Source organism: Pleurodeles waltl, chromosome 3_2, assembly GCF_031143425.1.
Source record: "Pleurodeles waltl isolate 20211129_DDA chromosome 3_2, aPleWal1.hap1.20221129, whole genome shotgun sequence".
NCBI classification, from domain to species: Eukaryota; Metazoa; Chordata; class Amphibia; order Caudata; family Salamandridae; genus Pleurodeles; species Pleurodeles waltl.
The window spans coordinates 204,138,369-204,161,862 of NC_090441.1; the positions used below are offsets into that span (position 1 = coordinate 204,138,369).

Here is a 23,494-nt window from a genome sequence, read left to right on the forward strand (position 1 = left end):
CTTGAATTCTGTATCTTGTGGTTCTAAAATAAATTAAGAAAATAATATTTTTCTATATAAAAACCTATTGGCCTGGAGTTAAGTCTTTGACTGTGTGTGTACCCATTTATTGCCTGTCGGTGTACAACAAATTCTTAACACTACCCTCTGATAAGCCTACTGCTCGACCACACTACCACAAGTAGAGCATTAGTATTATCTATTTTTGCGACTATTAACCTCTAAGGGGAACCCTTGGACTCTGTGCACACTATCTCTCACTTTAAGATAGTATATACAGAGGCAACTTCCTACAGTGACCTTTTCTCTTTTTATGCATTTTATTCTTATATGTATTGGGTTTTTTAAATCTTTTCAGTCACTTATCTGGAAGTTTTGACAACTTCAATAAGTATAGGCCTGTAATCTGGGGAGCTCCGGCCCCATTGGCCTAGGCTATTGGGTAATCCCCGGCCCCCCAGACAGAAGTTGCCTCTCCAAGGAGGTGGTAACACAAAATCCTTACTATGGGTAAGAGGAAGGCAGGGGGACAGAGGGCAGATATGGAACCGTGCCGTACCACGATTGACTTCTTTTTAGTTAGAGTGGTAGGGGTCAGCTCAAAGGAAACTGACCTCGCTGAAAGGCGTTTATCCTTGGGGGCAGCAGGATTGGGAGATGGATTAGAAGGTACCCTTGTACCCCCTGGATATGCACCAGATATTCATCTCAGAACTGATACAATGGTCATGAGGAACGGGGATGCCCAAATAGTGCCTAGGACCCCATCCAGCATAAACCCTACACCAGCAAGCCAGTCACCCACTGTAAAAAGGAAAAAATGGTGTAGAAGGGGGCCTGATAGTAACATAGGCCCTTTTATGTTTGAAAATATGGTTATCTACAGATTGGAAAGAATTTACATCCCTCCTTGGTAACTTGCTTAAGCCTATTAATGGTAAACTGGACAAATTGGGGGAGGTGGAAAGAATACTGGCAATTTGCCAGAAGCTCCCTGCCAGATTCCTGTGGCACAGAACACTACATATAACGAGACTAGTTCTACACATATATCACAGGGTATAGACACTATAGATCTGCCAGGAGCTGCATTGAGCACTGGATATAAGGCCCCTATACAAGGGCAAGTAAGGAAGGCCCTAAATATAGACCAACCTAGTGGGTTGCATATAGTCACTAAGAGGAGACCATTGGGTCATGCTCCAGATGGCTTACGACCTATACAAAATCCCGAAGCATCTTAACGATTCACCCTGAACCCCCAGAAGAGAGGGTCTGCCCGCCTACATATGAGAGATAAACTGCCTACTGTTAATCTACCTCCAGAGTGTTGCCCTTATGTCATTATTATGGCCAATGTCCCCACTCTACGGCCCTACCAGAGTGAGCAACAGGGGGACCTGAAGAATAAGGTTATGCATTGGCTAGTTCAGAACAATTTATTCTCAGTCGCCTATGCCCACCAGATAATTCTAACTCGGAGACTAGGATGAGTGGGTCCCCTAGGGAAAGACCGTGGGTGTGATTGTATAATTATTAATTTTAGAAATCCTTGGCTGGTGAGGGATATCCTGTCCAGGGCCTCTTTTCGTCCAAGCTAAAAACACCCCAGAACTGCTCCCGCTAGGTGTATTCTATAGACACCTGCAACCTGGACAGCCAGGATACAGACAAACGCTCCATATGCAGCCATGGTTTACCTCGGCACACCAAGGGTCCGAACATATTGATAATTTACACCCCACCTCCCTGTTACCTCTAGGTAATAAATACCAGGCATTAAGTTCACTGGCAGATAATGATTGACTGCCATACAAGGGTTCTGTAGACAGTGAGACAATGAGGTTTTGGACGGAGGGAACTGTCAAACGTAAGATGGTCGCGAGTCCCAACAAGTCATTCTTAGTACAACAGGGCACAGATGGTACGGACACTGGGGATACATTCCACAATGGGGATGGGGAACCAACAGAAGTAGGAAAAAAAGCAGCCACCCTCGCTATGGAAGATCCACGGATTCAGGTGCTTGTCGACAACACTAATGGGCACCACTATTTTGCAACATGGAATGTGCAGGTTCTACGTGGTAAAATTGAGACAGAATAGTGGGGCTCAATAATTAGCAAGTTAGATGCGGTTTGCATCCAAGAAACTTAGAGCGCATCACCTAAGTGCACAGATTTACCTCACAGCTCCTGCCAGCTAAACCATCACAATCTGGGAGGGCCAAAGGGGGTGTGGGGGGTCCTGGTGCTTATCTCTAATAAACGCCCTGTAGTGGTAAAAAAGACTTATATGGAGTCCGCACACTTCCAATTGCTGTGGCTTAAGTATAAGACTATGGCTGATGTGGTCATAATTAATTATTATAACAATGCTTTTGATGCCACTCGCTGTAGGGTTGTTCACACCCTGGACCAAAGTTTAAACACATTTTTACACCCTAACTGCTCTAATCCCATTATATTCTGGGCCGGGGATTATAATATCCAGCCTTGCCTCCGCACCCTTTCTCGGTCCTGTGGGCTTACCACCCCGATGGGGCAGGGTTTGACCATTTTTGCCACAATGAGTATAGGGAGGCCCCTAATTTGGTGTTGTCTACATTTGATATAACGCTTATGGAATGTAAGCACGGAGATAATTCTAACTAATAGGGGTCCCAATTCATCCTTGGTTCTAGACCATATTATTGTATCATCCTTTGCACTAAATGGCTATGACACACCCTATATGGAGCTGACCCTACTTAGTGATCATGATCTGATCATTCTCCCAACCTTTTTTGGGGGGACCAAGGGATGTGTTTTACTCTACCCCTAATCAGGTTGAGGTACACAGAACCATTAGGGTGAGACAGAAATGGGAAGGTATAAAGCCTGTTGACTTTCTATGGAATGTCATACGTGTCTGCCCGCAAGCAACTGGTTATTGCCTACAGGAGGATATCGAAGTACCAATGCTACTAAGGTGTTTTAGTATAATTGCTGTTTATATACAGGGGCTCCTGAACCATAACCGTCAACATAGGCGGCCTAAGTATAATAAATGGTGGTTCAACCACTCCTGCAAAAAAGCCAGGGGGAATCTTAAATTAGCAGTTCAGACAACACCCAGAGACTCGATAGTAATTAAGGCACTCCGAGAAGAATATACGAAGGCACAGGAGCAAAGGAAGACAGAACGGAGGGAAGAGGCATGGTCTAAACTAGCCCTGGCGATGGAAACTAACAACGTTAAATTGGTTTGGGAAACAATTAATGCCCCCTTCCTCTTAGAATGGGCGCCACCAAATTTGTGATCTAGTGTAGGTTGTGCAACATGGGTGGCCCACTATTCAGAAGTCTTCCAGGAAGGGACTAGGACAGTAGATTTAATTGGGCGGATCGAGTTGGGGGCCACCCAATTATCCACAGATTACCATGGATGAGGTTTATTCTGCCGTTCTAACCAGCACCGAGGGTAAGGCCCCAGGACCTGATGGGGTACCAGTGGACGTCTTTAAAACGTAACACCAATTTTTGGGTACCAATTCTGACCAGACTATTCAATTTGGCCTTATCTGGGGATATTCCGTTGTCTTGGTACACCTCCATTATTATACCAATATATAAGAAGGGAGATAAGGCCGACCCTAAAAATTATCACCCAATATCATTGTTGGATTCTTCCTAAAAACATTAAGTAGAATCATTCTTGTAAGCTTAAACGATTGGGTCCTGGTAAATAACATCCTGTCCCCTGTACAGTTTGGGTTTAGGAAAGGATTAGGTAACATAGAGCAATGTGTTAACCTAGACTTAATTATAAGGAAGTATACCAAGACCGAAAAAGGTGCTCTATATCTATGTTTTGCAGACTCAGTAGCGTCTTCGATCTAGTGGAACATGCCCGCCTATGGCCTACATTATTAGACATGGGTGCCTCAAGGTATATCATCAAATGTTTGGCTCTCCTATATAGAGATATGACATGCAAAGTTTGCTTTGGCCAACTGGGAGAATGCACCACCTCTTTCAAGCTAGGAAGAGGTATTTGTCAAGGTTGCATCCTTGCCCCGTTATTGTGCTACCTATTTATTAATGGGGTAGATAAACATTTGCAGGGACCACAGGCTGATCCCCCGTTTGTGGCCGGACGCCCTGTGCCTGCCCCACTTTATGCAGATGATGTCCTGATCTCCAGAACACCCATGGGGCTTCAGAAGTTAATGTGCGGATTATACAGTTCATGTCATCAAGGGGTATGATAATTAACAAATCTAAAACATTTACTATGACATGTGGCAAGAAACTAAAGAAATGCAGGAACTTCTACAATCAGAACATGTTAATTAGTACTGTCAATTGCTTTAACTATCTGGGGGTATTGTTCTCCAGTAATGGGTAGTGGGATCAGCTGGTTTGTTCAGGTAGGAACAAGCTAAGAAGAAATTAAGGAGCTATATTTAGATTTGACACTAAACTAGGGAGTCGTCCCATAGGCACTATGTTGAACATCTACAGGGCTAGAGTTGTTTCCACAGTAGCATATGGCGCAGGGGTGTAGGGATACACTAAAAGCACTCCCCTACAACTAGAGAACTGTTTTCTAAAACGTATGCTATGTTTACCCACCTCAGCCTCTAACTGGATTACACATCAAGAAATGGGTATTCAATATTTGGAAGATGTGCTACAGGTGAGACCTCTGCTTTTATGGCACAGCATATGGTCTAAGGAAGCCACTGTTTTTACAAAAGAACTCATGTTAAACTGTATGAAATTGGATAATGCCATGTGTATACCATGGCTCGCTTTTATCGATTCCTCTTTTAAATCTGTTTTTAATAGATCTATAAAACCTAAACCAGAGGACGTGGTGTTACTATCTAAAAAATGTATTAAAGACACATTTATGCAATATAAGGCAGACGATAGAAGTCAATTGAATCTACTAAAACCACTGTTGGCTTTTACTTGTCTTTTTAATTGGATGCAAGTAGGTTTGGCTATCTTTCCATAGTCACCAGCATGCAGCACCTGTTTGTTTTAACTAGACTAAGACCGGGCATTGCGCACCACCTAGTAGCATTTCCCCAAGGTAGGCATTCCCCGCAAGAGTCAGCTAGATTCCCCGGTGTTAGCAAACAATGCACATTGCATTTTGTCTTATTCTGTAAATTCTATGAACATCTTAGAATATTTTACCTCAAACAGCTTTTCGACTAACTTAATTTAGGAACACACCAGGATGCAATGGAATTACGGTTAGCCTTAGACTCCCGAATGCGTGCTATAGGGTGGCACATTATATCCTAAAAGCAATACGTTAGGAAAAGCCTTATTGCACTCTAAAACTTGTTTAAGGTATCTATTGTATTTTGGCAAATGGTGACAGAATGCAGCACGATAATTTATATATTTTATGACCTTAAACATTTTATGAGTATTATTGATTTATTATCCAATGGTTACTGTTGTAGTGTATTATTTATGTGCTTTTATGGCTTACTCTTGGTATAGCCGAATAAAGATTATGAACTGAACTGACTTGAGCCGGAAGCCTCTGCAATGCTTACTTCATCTTCTGGACACTGGACCCACAACTGGACTTCACAGGAACCTACAAGGCAGCTATAGCAATGACTCTGCTCTGCAACATTGTTTCCCCGGCTCCTTTCAGCAACTGCAACATTTCCTTGGCTACGCATCCTCTGAGGGCGGCAAGTCTTCAGTCTGCACCAAGAAGCAAGAAGGAATCTCCTTTGGGGTGAAGGAGTCACTCCTCTGCATTAGGAGGCACCTGCTGCAACGACAAACGGATGCGTGGATCTCCTCTCAACCTGAGCTGCGTGGATCCTGCATCACGGGTGGTAATCCGGAGTAGTCCTCGTGGTCCTCTCTGCCAGCTGTCTAACTTTGGTGCAGGTAAGCCCTTGCCTTCCCACGCAGGACAGTACTCCCGTGCACCGTGTCTCTTGCAGCTGTCAAGGCTTGTTTGCATAGCCTCCAAGGGATCTTCAGGAGACGTGTAGCTCCAGTCCCCAGCACTCTTTCCTGCGAGGTTCTCCTGCGGCGTGGGATCCCTTTCTGTAGTGCTCCGTGGACTCCTTCTTCAACTTGTGTGTCCCTATCCTGTGGGACTCCTATGGCTGCTGCCTCTGCTCCTGTGGACTCTCTGCGACGCTGAGGGTTCCCTGTGACTTGCCCTTCTGGGTTGAGGCCTCCTGAGCCTTGCTGGTCCCCGGCAGCACCACATTTCCACTAACCGCAAGTTTGCTTTTGCTGAGGCTTGTTGGTGGAATTCCTGCACGGACACCAGTCTGCAATCTTCACTCAAGTGTAGGACATCTGGGCTGCAGTGCTGACCTGTTCTTCCTCACCGTCAACCAACTCCTGCAAGTACAGCTGGGTGGGTAGTAGCTCCTACTCTTCCTGGACTCCACTGTGACTTTTTGGACTTGGTCCCCTCTCTCCACAGGAACTCTTCTTCAGGAATCCACCATTGGTTTCCAGTGATTTACTCCTGCTTTCCTGGTCGCTGGGGGTATTGTGCTACTTACCTCTATGGTTTTCTACCCCCAGCTCCCATCTACACATTCTGCTTACCTAGGTGGAGGACCTGTGTTCGCATTCCATTTTACTATATGGTTTGGGTTTCCCCTAGGGTCACTATTGCTTATTGCTATTTGCACTGCTTTATAATCTTTTCTATGTCTATTTCTGATTACTAGTGCACATATTTAGTGTGTCTATTTACCTACTAAGTGAGAAGTGCCTTTTAAGTAATTTTGGTATTGTCTCACTAAAATAAACTACCTTTATTTTTGTAACACTGTGTGGTTTCCTTCTTGTGTATAAGTGCTCTGTGACTTTAGTGGTATTGCATGAGCTTAGTATGTCTCCTATGTAAGCCTCGGCTGCTCATCCACAGCTACCTCAAGAGAGCCTGGCTTCTAGACACTGCCTACACTTCACTAAGAGGGGATACCTGGACCTGGTATAAGGTGTAAGTACCTTAGATACACACCACATACCAGGCCAGCTTCCTACAGTGGAGGTTTGGATATTCTGGATTTCAAACAATAATATCTTGTGGAACAGCTTCAGTAGCCAGCTTGCTGGGTGACAGGTCATTCCCTCTCTGAGATGGACCTGCCCCTAGGGGACTGAAGCCAAGGTCTATTAAACTTCTGACAACTTCCTTCCTTGGTGCTTCCCCGCTGCTTTCTACCACGCTGTACTGCCTATGGCGCTCTGTAGAACTTCACACAGATCCCTCTATACTCCAGCACTCTCCCCTGTGAAATTGCTAACCCTCAACTATCCTGCCCACTGTCCCATCTGGAACACTGGGCTGCATGGATAACAATTACTATTTCGGATTTTTTTTTAGCCGGCGACCTGCTATCGTTCACTACACTTAGGGCAAAATTTACGATCACTCCTGACCACTTCCTTACTTCTGCTCAAATTAAGTGGTCACTGAGAGCTCTGTTCCTGGTTTGGGACCCGGAACCCACCATCAATGAGGTGCCCCAAGTACAGGCCTTAAAAAATCCTAAGAATGTTACTAGGCCTGCAGGTTGAGCAACTTGAATAATCTACTCAACCATAACTGTAATGTACCTGACCCGAAAACGGGTCTCAAATTGTGTGATCCTAGTCAAATATTTTAGTTTGCAGACTCACCTTTTTCTTCATTGTAACAGGTGAGTGTACCTTCAGATGTGTGAGCTCAGCATTTCTGCTGTACAAACTTTCTTCGTTTGTGAGCCCCCTGAATTCTATACTCCTCAGTGGTGAATCCAAAGCCCTCAGAGTAGCCTTCATGTGGTCATAGGATTCAGTATCTGCAGCAAGGAGTGTGGGGAGCCTATCCCTAAACTTGTCAGTGAACAGTTCCCAAAGGAGAGCTCCCCAATCAACTGGCTCCACAAGCCCTCTCAAATACTGTGAACCACTTGGTGATGTCATCACCTTCCTCATACATAGGGATAATCTGTAGAAAGCTGCCCTGGCTTTTACTGGGTACCTGATGGTACTTACACCTTGTGCCAGGTCCAGTTATCCCTTATTAGTAGATTAGTAGTGTTCTAGCAGCTTAGGCTGATAGAGGTAGCTATAGCAGAGCAGCTTAGGCTGAAATAGGATACATGCAAAGCTCCTACTATACCACTTATATCATATAGCACTAGATCATAAGAAACACAATATTCAGAGTTACTAAAAATAAAAAGGTACTTTATTTTAGTGACAATATGCCAAAAGTATCTCAGAGGATATACTCCCTTAGGAGGTAAGTAAAATACACAAAAACCAAAATCAGGTAAGTAAACAGTTAGAAAAGTAGTGCAAACACTGTAGAACACAATAGGAGACAATAGGCCTAGGGGCAACACAAACCATTTACTCTGAAAGTGGAATGCGAACCATGAATGGACCCCAGGCCTAGTGTAGTGTGTAGAGGGTCACTGGGAGTGTACGAAAACACTAAGGGTGTCCAAGATACCCCACCCCAAGACCCTGAAAAGTAGGAGTAAAGTTACCCTACTACCCCAGAAAGACAGTAAAGTCGAGATAGGGGATTCTGCAAAGGCAACAACTGACTGTAAAGCACTGAAGACAGATTCCTGGACCTGAGGACCTGCAAAGGAATGGGACCAAGTCCAAGAGTCACACAAGTGTCCGGGGGGGCAGGAGCCCACTAAACCCTGGATGAAGGTGCAAAAGGGCTGCCTCCGGTTTGAAGAGGCCGGAGATTCTGCAACAACGCAAGGTGCCAGTAACTTCTTTGCACAGAAGATGGCCCACGGCGTGCTGGAGGATGCAGAGTTGTTTCCACTCAGAAAGACCGCAAACAAGCCTTGCAAGCGGCAAGAGTCGCGGTTGAAGATAATGTGTGCTGCCCGGGCCCAGGAAGGACCAGGAGGTCACCCCTTTGAGGAGGAGACAGAGGGGGCGCTCAGCAACAGAAAGAGCCCACACAGAAGCAGACAGCACCCACAGAAGCACTTGAACAGGTGTTCAAGAAATCTGAGCACAGGGTCGTCCCAACACAACAAAAGAGGGTCCCACAAAGCCAGTGGTCCACTCAGTGAGTTGAGCAATGCAGGACGGAATGCTGGGGACCTGGGCTGTGCTGTGCACGAAGGAATCCTTGCAAAAGTGCACAGAAGCCCTAGCAGCTGCAGATCACGCAGTACACAGGTTTACTGTGTGGCGTGAGGAGGCAAGGACTTACCTCCAACAAATTTGGACAGAACAACCACTGGACTGTCGGGGTCACTTGGATCCAGCTCCTATGTGCCAGGGACCACGCTCGTAAAGATGAGAGGGGGACCCAGAGGACCGGTGATGCAGAAGTTTGGTGTCTGCATTAGCAGGGGGAAGATTCCGTCGACCCAAGGGAGATTTCTTTTTGGCTTCCAGTGCAGGGTGAAGGAAGACAGCCATCAGAGCATGCACCACCAGGAAACAGTTGAGAAAGCCGGCAGGATTAGGCGCTATAATGTTGCTGGTGATCGTCTTGCTACTTTGTTGCAGTTTTGCATGCGTCCTGGAGCAGTCGATCCTTGGCTGAAGTCGAAGTGAGAGATGCAGAGGAACTCTGGTGAGCTCTTGCATTCGTTATCTGACGAGGAACCCACAGGAGAGATCCTAAATAACCCTCAGAGGGGCATTGGCTACCTAACCAGGTTAGAGCCTATCAGGAGGGGTCTCTGACGTCACCTGCTGGCACTGGCGACTCAGAGGTCTCCATTGTGCCCTCACACCTCTGCATTCAAGATGGCAGAGGTCTGGGACACATTGGCGAGTTCTGGGCACGACCCCTGGGGTGGTGATGGACAGGGGAGTGGTCACTCCCCTTTCCTTTGTCCAGTTTTGCGCCATAGCAGAGGCTGGGGGATCCCTGGACAGGTGTAGACTGGCTTATGCAAGGAGGGCACAGATGGTGCACTTCAAAGCATTTCCAGAGGCTGGGGGAGGCTACTCCTCTCCAGGCTTAACACCTATTTTTAAAGGGAGAGGGTGTAACAGCCTCTCTCAGAGGAAATCCTTTGTTCTGCCTTCCTGGGACTGGGCTGTCCAGACCCCAGGAGGGCAGAAACCTGTCTGAGGGTTGGCAGCAGCTGTAGCTGCAGAGAAAACCCCAGAGAGCTAGCGTGGCAGTACCCGGGGTCCATGCTGGAGCCCCGGGGATGCATGGGGTTGGCACCCCAATACCAGATTTGGCTTGGGGGGACAATTCCATGATCTTAGACATGTTACATGGCCATGTTCGGAGTTACCATTGTAAAGCTACACATAGGTACGGACCTATCTGTAGTTAACGTGTGTAATGGTGTCCCCACACTCACAAACTCTGGGGAAATTGCCCTGAACAATGTGGGGGGCACCTTGGCTAGTGCCAGGGTGCCCTCACACTTAGTAACTTTGCACCTAACCTTCACTAAGTGTGGGTTAGACATATAGGTGACTTATAAGTTACTTAAGTGCAGTGAAAAATGGCTGTGAAATAACGTGGAAGTTATGTCACTCAGGCTGCAGTGGCAGTCCTGTGTAAGAATTGTCTGAGCTCCCTATAGGTGGCAAAAGAAATGCTACAGCCCATCGGGATCTCCTGGAAACCCCAATATCCTGGGTACCTAGGTACCATATACTAGGGAATTATAAGGGTGTTCGAGTGTGCCAATCAGAATTGGTGAAAATAGTCACTAGCCTGCAGTGACAATTTTAAAAGCAGAGACAGCATAAACACTGAGGTTTTGGTTAGCAGAGCCTCAGTGATACAGTTAGGCACCACAAAGGGAACACATATAGGCCACAAACTATGAGCACTGGGGTCCTGGCTAGCAGGATCCCAGTGGCACAGGCAAAAACAAACTGACACACAAGTAAAAATGGGGGTAACATGCCAGGCAAAATGGTACTTTCCTAAATAATACCTTTGGGGATTTTAGGGGTATCAGAATGCTCCCTGTCTCTAACTGTTGTATTGCTGCTACCATTAATGGGTCCTAAGCCCATTTCTGCTTTCTCCCTTTCTATAGGCAGCAGCTGTCTCTCCAGCGCTAATCTTTTGGCCATCCTTGCTAAAAGGGAGGTCCTGTTCATTGAGGCTGCCCTTAATGTTCCCAGAGGAGCTGGACTCCCCTATGGGAAACGCAGATCCAGTGAGCCCTATCCTTGGAGACTGGGACATTGGGGCCCTGTCTTCCCTAGTTAGTTTATGAGGGGGGGGGAGATCATCCTCCTGATTCCTAACTTCTTCCCAATAGGCATGAGGTGTTTACAGACCTCAATGCTAGGTGGGAGGAAGAAAACGTTTTCTTTCCAAGCTGATCCAGCCTCTTGAATTCCCTATCGGGTGGGGGACGGGGGATTGGAAGGGAAGGCATCATGGGAAGTGGAGGACTGGACTACCAAGCTCTCCAGGGAGGAGTGTTGAGTGAGGAAACTAGGATCGTTTGGAGATGGTCTATGGCAGTGGCCAATAGTCCTGTTAACAGAAGCCCCTGTGCTGGGTTTGGACCACATCCCCAGCAGGATATCAGTGAGTGCTTCATTCAAGGGTAACATCGGCTCCGATGTGGAAATCCCAAGCTGAAGCACCTCAGTCAGGTTAGTCCTGACTGGCACCATAGGCAAATCTAGGTCCAAGACCTCAGCTGCCCTATGCACCACTACAGCATATGAAGCTCCCTCCTGCGTAGCCACAGTAGGAGAGAGCATGCCAGTATCTGGTGAAGTATCCAGTCCACTGGCTTCCCCTAGTACCTCATACCAATCCGTATGCTCCAATCCATACTCTTAAGAGTCATAGGACCAACTCATTCCCCCCCTCTACCTGGCTGTTCCAAAAAAGCCTCAGGTACTGATCTGGCCCCTGTCTGCATCTTCGAAGTCGGAATCGGCGTGGTACAATGTCGTTCCAGCTCATCTGGGCTAAAGATGAGGCTCACTCCACCACTGGAGTGTCGACATCGGGAGTGATGCCAGAGGAAGCGAACTGTGTGAACTCAGTGTAGGAGGCTGGACTGGCTTGTAGTGAGTACCAAGGGGTACTTGCACCAGGCCCAGTTATCCCTTATTAGTGTATAGGGTGTCTAGCAGCTTAGGCTGATAGATAATGGTAGCTTAGCAGAGCAGCTTAGGATGAACTAGGAGACGTGTGAAGCTACCACAGTACCACAAGTGTCACTTGCACAATATCATAAGAAAAAACACAATACACAGTTATACTAAAAATAAAGGTACTTTATTTTTATGACAATATGCCAAAGTATCTTAGAGTGTACCCTCAGTGAGAGGATAGGAAATATACACAAGATATATATACACAATAGCAAAAATATGCAGTATAGTCTTAGAAAACAGTGCAAACAATGTATAGTTACAATAGGATGCAATGGGGACACATAGGGATAGGGGCAACATAAACCATATACTCCAAAAGTGGAATGCAAACCACAAATGGACCCCAAACCTATGTGACCTTGTAGAGGGTCGCTGGGACTATTAGAAAATAGTGAGAGTTAGAAAATTAGCCCTCCCCAAGACCCTGAAAAGTGAATGCAAAGTGCACTAAAGTTCCCCCAAGGACAAAGAAGTCGTGATAGAGGAATAATGCAGGAAAGACACAAACCAACAACGATGGATTTCCAATCTAGGGTACCTGTGGAACAAGGGGACCAAGTCCAAAAGTCACAAGCAAGTCGGAGATGGGCATATGCCCAGGAAATGCCAGCTGTGGGTGCAAAGAAGCTTCTACTGGACAGAAGAAGCTGAGGTTTCTGCAGGAACGAAAAGGGCTAGAGACTTCCCCTTTGGTGGACGGATCCCTCTCGCCGTGGAGAGTCGTGCAGAAGTGTTTTCCCGCCGAAAGAACGCCAACAAGCCTTGCTAGCTGCAAATCGTGCGGTTAGCGTTTTTGGACGCTGCTGTGGCCCTGGAGGGAACAGGAGGTCGCAAATTGGACCAGGAGAGAGAGGGGACGTCGAGCAAGACAAGGAGCCCTCTCAGCAGCAGGTAGCACCCGGAGAAGTGCCAGAAACAGGCACTACGAGGATGCGTGAAACGGTGCTCACCCGAAGTTACACAAAGGAGTCCCACGTCGCCGGAGACCAACTTAGAAAGTCGTGCAATGCAGGTTAGAGTGCCGTGGACCCAGGCTTAGCTGTGCACGAAGGATTTCCGCCGGAGGTGCACAGGGGCCGGAGTAGCTGCAAAAGTCGCGGTTCCCAGCAATGCAGTCTAGCGAGGTGAGGCAAGGACTTACCTCCACCAAACTTGGACTGAAGAGTCACTGGACTGTGGGAGTCACTTGGACAGAGTTGCTGGATTCGAGGGACCTCGCTCGTCGGGCTGAGAGGAGACCCAAGGGACCGGTAATGCAGCTTTTTGGTGCCTGCGGTTGCAGGGGGAAGATTCCGTCGACCCACGGGAGATTTCTTCGGAGCTTCTAGTGCAGAGAGGAGGCAGACTACCCCCACAGCATGCACCACCAGGAAAACAGTCGAGAAGGCGGCAGGATCAGCGTTACAGAGTTGCAGTAGTCGTCTTCGCTACTTTGTTGCAGTGTTGCAGGCTTCCAGCGCGGTCAGCAGTCGATTCCTTGGCAGAAGGTGAAGAGAGATGCAGAGGAACTCGGATGAGCTCTTGCATTCGTTATCTAAAGTTTCCCCAGAGACAGAGACCCTAAATAGCCAGAAAAGAGGGTTTGGCTACTTAGGAGAGAGGATAGGCTAGCAACACCTGAAGGAGCCTATCACAAGGAGTCTCTGACGTCACCTGGTGGCACTGGCCACTCAGAGCAGTCCAGTGTGCCAGCAGCACCTCTGTTTCCAAGATGGCAGAGGTCTGGAGCACACTGGAGAAGCTCTGGACACCTCCCAGGGGAGGTGCAGGTCAGGGGAGTGGTCACTCCCCTTTCCTTTGTCCAGTTTCGCGCCAGAGCAGGGCTAAGGGGTCCCCTGAACCGGTGTAGACTGGCTTATGCAGAATTGGGCACATCTGTGCCCAAGAAAGCATTTCCAGAGGCTGGGGGAGGCTACTCCTCCCCTGCCTTCACTCCATTTTCCAAAGGGAGAGGGTGTAACACCCTCTCTCAGAGGAAGTCCTTTGTTCTGCCATCCTGGGAAAAGCCTGGCTTGACCCCAGGAGGGCAGAAACCTGTCTGAGGGGTTGGCAGCAGCAGCAGCTGCAGTGAAACCCCAGGAAAGGCAGTTTGGCAGTACCAGGGTCTGTGCTACAGACCACTGGGATCATGGAATTGTGCCAACAATGCCAGGATGGCATAGAGGGGGCAATTCCATGATCTTAGACATGTTACATGGCCATATTCGGAGTTACCATTGTGAAGCTACATATAGGTAGTGACCTATATGTAGTGCACGCGTGTAATGGTGTCCCCGCACTCACAAAGTTCAGGGAATTGGCTCTGAACAATGTGGGGGCACCTTGGCTAGTGCCAGGGTGCCCTCACACTAAGTAACTTTGCACCTAACCTTTACCAGGTAAAGGTTAGACATATAGGTGGCTTATAAGTTACTTAAGTGCAGTGTAAAATGGCTGTGAAATCACGTGGACGTTATTTCACTCAGGCTGCAGTGGCAGGCCTGTGTAAGAATTGTCAGAGCTCCCTATGGGTGGCAAAAGAAATGCTGCAGCCCATAGGGATCTCCTGGAACCCCAATACCCTGGGTACCTCAGTGCCATATACTAGGGAATTATAAGGGTGTTCCAGTAAGCCAATGTAAATTGGTAAAATTGGTCACTAGCCTGTTAGTGACAATTTGAAATAAATGAGAGAGCATAACCACTGAGGTTCTGGTTAGCAGAGCCTCAGTGAGACAGTTAGGCACCACACTGGGAACACATACATATAGGCCACAAACTTATGAGCACTGGGGTCCTGACTAGCAGGGTCCCAGTGACACATAACAAACATACTGAAAACATAGGGTTTTCACTATGAGCACTGGGCCCTGGCTAGCAGGATCCCAGTGAGACAGTGAAAACACCCTGACATACACTCACAAACAGGCCAAAAGTGGGGGTAATAAGGCTAGAAAGAGGCTACTTTCTCACACTCAGCGTCGCCCCTAATCCGATATCGGTGGGGCCCCTGCCGTCCCCACGGGGTCCGAAGGTGCACCAGTGGGGGCAGCCCGCTCAAATACTAGGTGCATGGTGTCCTAAAACTCTTTGAGCTGAGCGGAGATTTCTCCGGCTCCCTGAAGGATGTAGGGGGGGGGGGGGGGGGGGGAGAAGGTTCAAAGTCAGCCCTGGCTTCAGTTCCGCTGACGAAGAGGACTTACGGCTCTTGGAGTGCTCCCGCAACCTCCTCCTTGATTGGGACCTTGACCTCCTAGGAATCGCTCCAACCGAAGTCGACTGCCGGGGCGCAATGAGCTTCAGAGACCACTCTCCAAAAGCTTTTGGGGCCATAGCCCGGCGGTCAGAGCACGACTGAGTCATGGTCTCTGTCGAGGCACCAGAGACATAGCTGATGGGGTCCGTCACCAACATGGTGTGATGGCAGGTGCCACACGACTTGAAACCAATATTCCTCGATGTCATCCTGCACAGACTTCAAATGACTAGACAAAAAGGTCTGCAAAAAAGCAGAGGGTAGCTCGAATCCGGACCTTCGCCTAACTGGCACGGAAGGAAAAGAACTGACGTACGAGCGCCAGAGTGGTGCCTTTATAGGCGATGTGGCGTCACAGACAGCTCCGACGACGACACGCAGAGCCAAACAATGTCACCCAACGGCACGGGCAGGGTACTGCTAAGCAGCAAATTCCGGACTCTAAGCTGATGCCAGGGAATTCAAAAGGTAAGGAATCTGAAGCTGGAAGCCTCTATCAGATTTAGTTTGCAGCTAGTAATCATCTCACTGGTGTCACACAAATGCCTAATCATGCTAACTATAGTTACAGATAGCTTATCTTCACCTCTAATATGCTACAATCAGTCTGTATAAATCATGCGGTGTCCATTTCAGCGGTGCAAGAAGAGACTGAAAAGACGTGCAGCTGATTTGTGATTGCATGGTGCCATTTATTGGCAGTTAATGAAAGGTTATAGTCTTTGGTTGAGCCGCCAACACTACATACATAGTTAATATACACATAAGATCAGCAGAAGCAGACACATGAGGCAAACACAAGCTGTCACTGTGTTATCTGGGTCACGCCTGTGCACAACTGCACTTGGTACTTTATTTTTCTAACACAATACCACAAAATACTAGAAGTGCAACCCTCCAATAGGAGGTAAGTAATACACTAAATATATAAACAAGCAATCAGAAATAGGCATGGAAAAGGTTAAAAAATAGTGTGAATAGCAATAACCACTAGTGACCCTGGGGGGGGGGGGGGGGAGCCCAAACCATATTTTTTTTTAAATGGAATGCGAATACAGGACTGCCACCTAGGCAACTAGAATGTGTAAAGGGGAGCTGGGAGTACTAGAAAACCACTGAGGTAAGTAACACAGTAACACCCCTCTTGCCTCCCCCTCCCCCCCCCCCAAGCAACCAGGAAAGCATGAGTAAATCACTGGATTTTTCCCAAATCACCCAAAAGGAGGAAAAAGAAGACACCCAGACAAGACTGCAAGAAACCAGTGGTGGATTCCCGAAGAAGACGACCTGCGGAGAGAGGGGAACAAGTCCAAAAGTCAAAGTGGAGTCCAGGAGGAGTAGGAGCTACTACCCACCCAGAGATACTTGCAGGAGTTGGTCAACGGTGAGGAAGAACAGGTCAGCACTGCAGCCCTAGAGCTAGAGAAGAGTTCCTGATGGGTGCAGAAGATGTCCCACACTGGAGTGAAGAATGCAGACAGTTGTCGGTGCAGGAATTCCAGCAACAAGCCTTGACAAAGACAAACTTGTGGTTAGTGGAAAAGTGCTGCTGCAGGGGACCAGCAAGGCCCCGGAGAACTCAACCCAGTAGGGGGAGTCACAGGGAACCCTCAGCATCGTAAAGGCAGCACCCACAGGAGTCCCACAGGATGGAGACACAGAAGTTGCAGAAGGAGCCCACACAGCACTACAGACAGGGATCCCACGCTGTACGAGAACCACGCAGAGGGATGAGCATCACAGGAAGGAGTGCTGGGGGCTGGAGCTGCACATCGCCTGAAGATCCCTTGTAGAAGATGCAAGCAAGCCTTGGCAGCTGCAAGAGACGCAGTGCACGGGGCTACTGTCTTAAGTGGGAAGGCAAGGGCTTACCTCCACCAAAGTTAGACAGCTGGCCGAGAGGACCAAGAAGACTACTCCAGACCACCACCTGTGATGCAGGATCCACGCAGATCAAGATGAGGTGAGAGCCAGGCAGCTGGTCTTCATTGCAGCAGGTGCCTGCAGATGCAGGGAGTGACTCCTTCACTCCATGGGAGATTCCTTCTTTCTTCTTGTGCAGGCTGAAGAGTTTCTGTTTTCTGAGGATGCACGGCTGGGGAAATTTTGCAAAGGTGGCACGAGCAGTTGAAACAAAGGTGCAGAAGAGACTTCATTGTTGGTTGCAGCGTTGTTGGTTCCAGCGTTGTTGGTTCATGGGGGGCCAGTCGCAGTTCCAGTGGGCAGAAGTTGAAGTGGAGGTTGCAGATGGCCGAATCTGAGGACCCACCCAAGGGAAAGACCCTAAATAGCCCTGAAAGGGGGATTGGTCACCTAACCAGATAAGCACCTATCAGGAGAGGGCTCTGATGTCACCTGCCTGGCACCTCAGATGCTCCCAGAGTTCCCTGCAAACCTTGGAAACAAGATGGCAGAGACCCTCTGGAGGAGCTCTGGACACCACCCCTTGGGTGGGGATGGACAGGGGAGTTGTCACTCCTTTTTCCATTGTCCAGTTTTGCGCCCGAGCAGGGACTCTGGGTCCCTGAACTGGTGTGGATTGGTTTATGCACGGAGGACACCAAATGTGACCTTCAAAGCAAACCAGTGGCTTGGGGAGGCTACCCCTCCCAAGCCAGTCACACCTATTTCCAGAGGGAGAGGGTGTTGCCTCCTTCTCCCAAAAGGAAATCCTTTGTTCTGTCTTCCTGGGCTTGATCAGATCAATCAAGCAGCAGGAGGGCAGAAACCTTTCTGAGGGGGGACAGCAGCTGGGCTGCCTGGAAAACCCTGTAAGACTGGTGGTAGCAATGCTGGGGGCGCAACAGTGTATGGGTATGATTCCGACATTTTTGATACCAAACATGCCCAGGTTCGGAGTTACCATTATGTATCTGCACATAGGCAGTGACCTGTGTCCAGGACACACGTACAATGGTGTCCCCGCAGTCACAAAGTCCAAGAAAATTGAGTTTGTGGGGGAACTTCTGCTAGTGCAGGGGTGCCCTCACACACAGGTACCTGCACCCTGCCTTCTGGGCTGAGAGGGCCTACCATAGGGGTGACTTACAGTGACCTGGTGTAGTGAAAACGGGTGCATGCACCCTTTTCACGCAGGCGGCAATGGCAGGCCTGTAGAACCCTTTGCATAGGCTCCTTATGGGTGGTAGAATAACTGCTACAGCCCATAGGGATTCCCTGGAACCCCAATGCCCTGGGTACCTAGGTACCATATACTAGGGACTTACATGCCAACTGTGGGAAGAAAAGGGTACAATTTAGAGGAGAGAGCAAAACTAATGGGGTCCTGGTTAGCAGGATCCCAGAAGACACAGTCAAACACACTGACAACAGGCAGAAAATGGGGGTAACCATGCCAAGAAAGAGGGTACTTTCCTGCAACATATTTTTGTTGTATGCCATCTTTAAATGCCTTATCTTTAAATGGTATGGTCATCAATTTATTTCTAATTCATACAGCAAAGGCAACATAACATTACTGTTATATCTAAGGTACTGCCCACCAGATCCTTGTATTTCTTTGCTTGATGTCATGAAAACACACTTCTTGTAACATATCACCTCCTCCTAGGCCTCAGAAAATCTATTTGCCCTCTCGCTATGGGGATTCATATTTTAAACCAGGTCTAGCTATTTTTAGCACCTACTCGTCAGTTTTATCAGTGAACTTAAGCTAGAAGGAATAGGTGTTCTGTTCATTCAGTGAATGAGCAATAAAGATGTCTTTAAATCTTGTTTTAATCTTGACACATTTGCTGTCTGTTCAAGGACCGAGGTCAAATATCAGTTTGTATTTTACTAATCGTTTCTTGTTTTAGCCTGGAAATGGTGTTTACACTTCTTTCTCTTATTACAGTTAGAGGTTTTTGTCAAGCGAGCTATCTGACAATCACTGTGAAACAATAGGCTGTAAGATGTCAGGCTTTTTCCTAACACGCAACACTTAAACAGCTTGTAAATGAATACAAGTATTTCAAAATATATCCGGAATTATAAAAGACCATTTTTTGTAAATCATAAGTGTGATGCAAAAAATATTTAAACAGGAGCAAAACAACACTTTACTTGGTGGTGTGCAAATGACAAATATTTGCAGAAACTCTATTTCTAAACATGATACACTATTTAGTTGTATTTCTAAAACCACATATCAGTAGGAAATGTTGGGGTCATTTCAATGAAAAACCTGCTGATTGCAAATAAATGTGCTACCATTTCATACTTCAGGTATAAATTTATTAAAAGTTATAGATTTTAAACATAATTTGAGAAACATTCCTGCCCCTTTCCTGCTGAAAATGTGGTTAATGAACTGAGAAGGCATGCCAGATGGCATGTGTATCCTATATGTGGTTCGATTTGTATTATACAGGGAGCAAACGTTTAGTGTAGTAAATCAATCAAATGTTCTTTTATATGCTGACATGCTGAACTTGCGTATTTGAAGGTGCTCTCACATTTGATCAAGAAAATGGCCACTCACTGAATTGACATATTTGCCCAGAATAACAGAATTTGAAACAAGTTTAGGGCTCAAGAGCATTATATTAGATGAAGTACACTTTTTAGGTCTCTAGACCTGCCAGTCCAGCCTGCCTTAACACACATTATTCTAAGTCATACAGCGAAGAAGATATGACATCACTGTTATAGCTAGGGTACTGCCCACCAGTTTCTTTGAACCCAGCCTTCTTGTTTCTTTACAATTTATATAGCATGCACTCAACCTGATGGTAGTGGGGCGATTTACGTGAGCACCAGAACCTGGTACGTTTGCCTGGAAGAACATTAACCCAGACACCAAAGGGGAGAAGCATAGGCCTGGCTATAAAAAATAATGTTTGAAAAAGGCCACAAGAATCATGTATGAAACCTAGCTCTAAGCCTAGAGCCAATGGGAGCCCTAACCATATCAACCAATCAGAACCCAAATCCTAAGCCCCAGGTTCAATACAAAGCCTAACAATAGGAGTCAAGAAGAACCCTAGCCCATCAGAACCAGTGGGCAGCCCTTCTTCGAGGGCGGAGGAGCGTCGCCCAGCTACATTAATGCCCCAGAGCTGAAAAATAAAATGGTAATAAACTTTCTTTATTACCATTTTATTTTTCAGTACCCAGTCCTAAAAAGAGTGTTTCACGGCGGGCCGTGGCAATAGCTGCTGACTGGCAGCAGCAAGGAGCTGTGCACTTGTTTAAAGTGTGCAAGTCCCTTTGGCCGGCTGTCTTAACTATCTCTAATGCAGCTGTCTTAAGACACCAGGCTTAGAGAAAGCACAGGCCTCCAAGAGCACGTAGACCCCACCCCCACCAATCCGGACGCTGATTTCATGCTGGTTACCAGTATGAAACCAGCATCCGTATTTTTGTTTCCTGGTCCCCGCACCGAAGCCAAGATGAGGGGAGGATGCCGTGAGGAGAGGGAGACTTATTGCAGGCAGAAATTATCCCCCCGCCATAAATAGAAACCCTAGGAAGCAGTCATAATGTTAGCCCTATCAGCCACTCAGAACCCAAACACTAAGCCGTAGGTCCAATACAAACCCTTGCCCTGGGACCAACTGGAACCCTAGAGCTATCAACCAATCAAAATCCAGACTTTAAAGTCCTGGATTCAATACAACCCCTAGCCCAGGGAACCAATCAGACCACACATGCAACACCAATAAAAATTAAAAAAAACTTATTTTAAGAGCATGAGACATTAAACTTAAGGGGCTGGGCCTGGTGAGGGTGCTGCTAAGGTGGCAGTGGCCCAGCCATTAGGCAGAAACTGGTGTGCAGAGGGGGAGGCAAATGCTCTTCGTCTCACATTCTCCTTGGATACAGACTGGTCCATTACAGAATTTGCAATTCCTGTTCAACTCTAAAGGTAAGGCCTAAAAATAAGGCCACTAAATAACTTGTTTTACCAGCCAGAAATGGGTGCTACATACACTTTCAAACACAATTTAAATCACAAAACAGATTAAGCGGTTTCTAAGACTCAGGTTAGGCTTAGGGGTGGTCTTTTTTGCCTTTTATGATTCTATTGGAGGAGGGAGAGAGGGTTGGCTTGTAGCGGCTTTAGTACAGTTTTATAAAAAAAACAAGGAATCAAATCTATTCTTCAGCCTAAAGGAGACCATTTATTCTACAAACTGTATCTTAGTGATCAACGCAATACCCAATCTTCTAAAAAAAAACAAAAAAAAAAAAACTATAAAAATATGGGCACAAGAACTGTCCTGGAAGCGGTTAAAGGTATTTACAAAATTCACAACTGCTGTTGCATAGTGAAGAATCACTACTTTACAGAGTCACGTGGATACCCTTGTGACACACAAGGAATTGGGGTTTATTCTAAAAATGCAAAATATCTAATCAATCTGGGACAAAGGGTGACCTGAAATCTCTTAGACAGCACACTTAAGTGCAGTAGATAAAAATCCACTGTCCAGTTTCGCAGTGTGGTAAGAGCTGCCCATAGCCCTTCCGATCAAAAAGGGAATGTCAAATTTGAAACAGGAGAGAGAACGCCAGTTTGCATGTGATGTCCTTGGGTTTGTCACATGCACAAGTGTAAAGCCTTGGTTTTCGACAACAAATGGCTTGTAGGCAGTAAAAGACCTGCAAAGCCAGAATTCAATGTCCCATCCATTTAAAAAAAAAAATCCAACCCCGTTTAGGAATACCTGGACTGCACTGAGCTGGAATCAACGGATGCAGTCAATCAGCATGAGTGAAGTATAGCACTGTCACCATTTGGGTTATCTGCACGTATGATACACCTTCCTGTCAGGGTTCACAATTGTGCAGTGTGGAATGAATGCTGTGTGCAAGCATGTTTCGGTCTGTAGCTTGTCAGCATATTGATGTTGCTCATATTTTCAACTTGACCCTCGCTGTAGTCACCCCATGCTGAAAATCACCCTTGTTTCACAAGTCTCTCTCAAATCACTACTTATTTCTCGAGTAGTGCTGCCACCTAGCTCCAGGTTTTCAGTCGTGGGCGTCAATTGAACAGCCCAGATGTAACTAATCGGACTGACAGTGGCTAAAAACGATTCGAAACAGGAAGGTCTAGATCAGAGGACACAATGTTTTTTATAACATGGAGTGAAATGGCACGCTGCACGTGCATCATACCTGACACATCTGCAAACAGCAGCACCCCGTGGAAGTTCTGGGTGTAAGGCAGCTTATCTGAAAGGTCACCATATACCACCAGGTCTGGTACGTGGGCGGCCACTTTGCCTATCCTGTGGACCTCGCTATGCTCCTTTGCCAGGACTGCCAATGAAGTCATGGTGGCGCCAAACAACCCCCTCAACTAGTCAGGAACAACTGAGGCCGGCTGCCTCCAGGATCTCAGCACCAACTGACATGGAGCGGAACCCTGGCTCCGCTGCCAGGGAAACCAGAACCCCCCAGGCTCCAGAACCCCTGGGGTCACGGCTGCCAGGGAAACCAGAACCCCCAGGCTTCAGAACCGCTGGGATCACGGCTGCCAGGGAAACCAGAACCAGAAACCACCGGGCTCCAGGACGCCTGGAGTCACCGCTGTCAGGGAAACTATAACCATGAACCAACGGGCCCCAGAACCCCTGGGCTCACCGCTGCCAGGGAAACGAGAACCAGGAACCACCAGGGTCCAGGATCCCTGGGGTCACGGCTGCCAGGGAAACCAGAACCAGGAACCACCAGGGAAACCAGAACCAGGAACCACCAGGGTCCAGGACCCCTGGGGTCACGGCTGCCAGGGAAACCAGAACCCCCAGGAGTCACCGCTGCCAGGGAAACCAGAACCCCCAGAACCCCTGGAGTCACGGCTGCCAGGGAAACCAGAACCCCCAGGCTCCAGAACCCCTGGAGTCACGGCTGCCAGGGAAACCAGAACCAGGAGCCACCAGGGTCCAGGACCCCTGGGGTCACGGCTGCCAGGGAAACCAGAACCCCTGGAGTCACGGCTGCCAGGGAAACCAGAACCAGGAACCAACGGGCCCCAGAACCCCTGGGCTCACCGCTGCCAGGGAAACCAGAACCAGGAACCCCCAGGGTCCAGGACCCCTGGGGTCACGGCTGCCAGGGAAACCAGAACCCCCAGGAGTCACCGCTGCCAGGGAAACCAGAACCCCCAGGCTCCAGAACCCCGGAACCC

At 47.7% G+C, this 23,494-nt stretch overlaps 1 protein-coding gene across 1 annotated transcript in view; it reads right to left on the reverse strand.

The window, feature by feature from the left end:
- ADCY10 (adenylate cyclase 10) overlaps positions 1-22,778 on the reverse strand; it is a 1,855,427-nt gene extending 1,832,649 nt beyond the window's left edge. Inside the window, exon 1 of the mRNA XM_069226523.1 lies at positions 22,483-22,778. Within this exon, the coding sequence (XP_069082624.1) occupies positions 22,483-22,642 (160 nt within the window). The 5' untranslated portion in view covers positions 22,643-22,778. The remainder of the gene's footprint in view (positions 1-22,482) is intronic.
- Between the last annotated feature and the right edge of the window lie 716 nt (positions 22,779-23,494).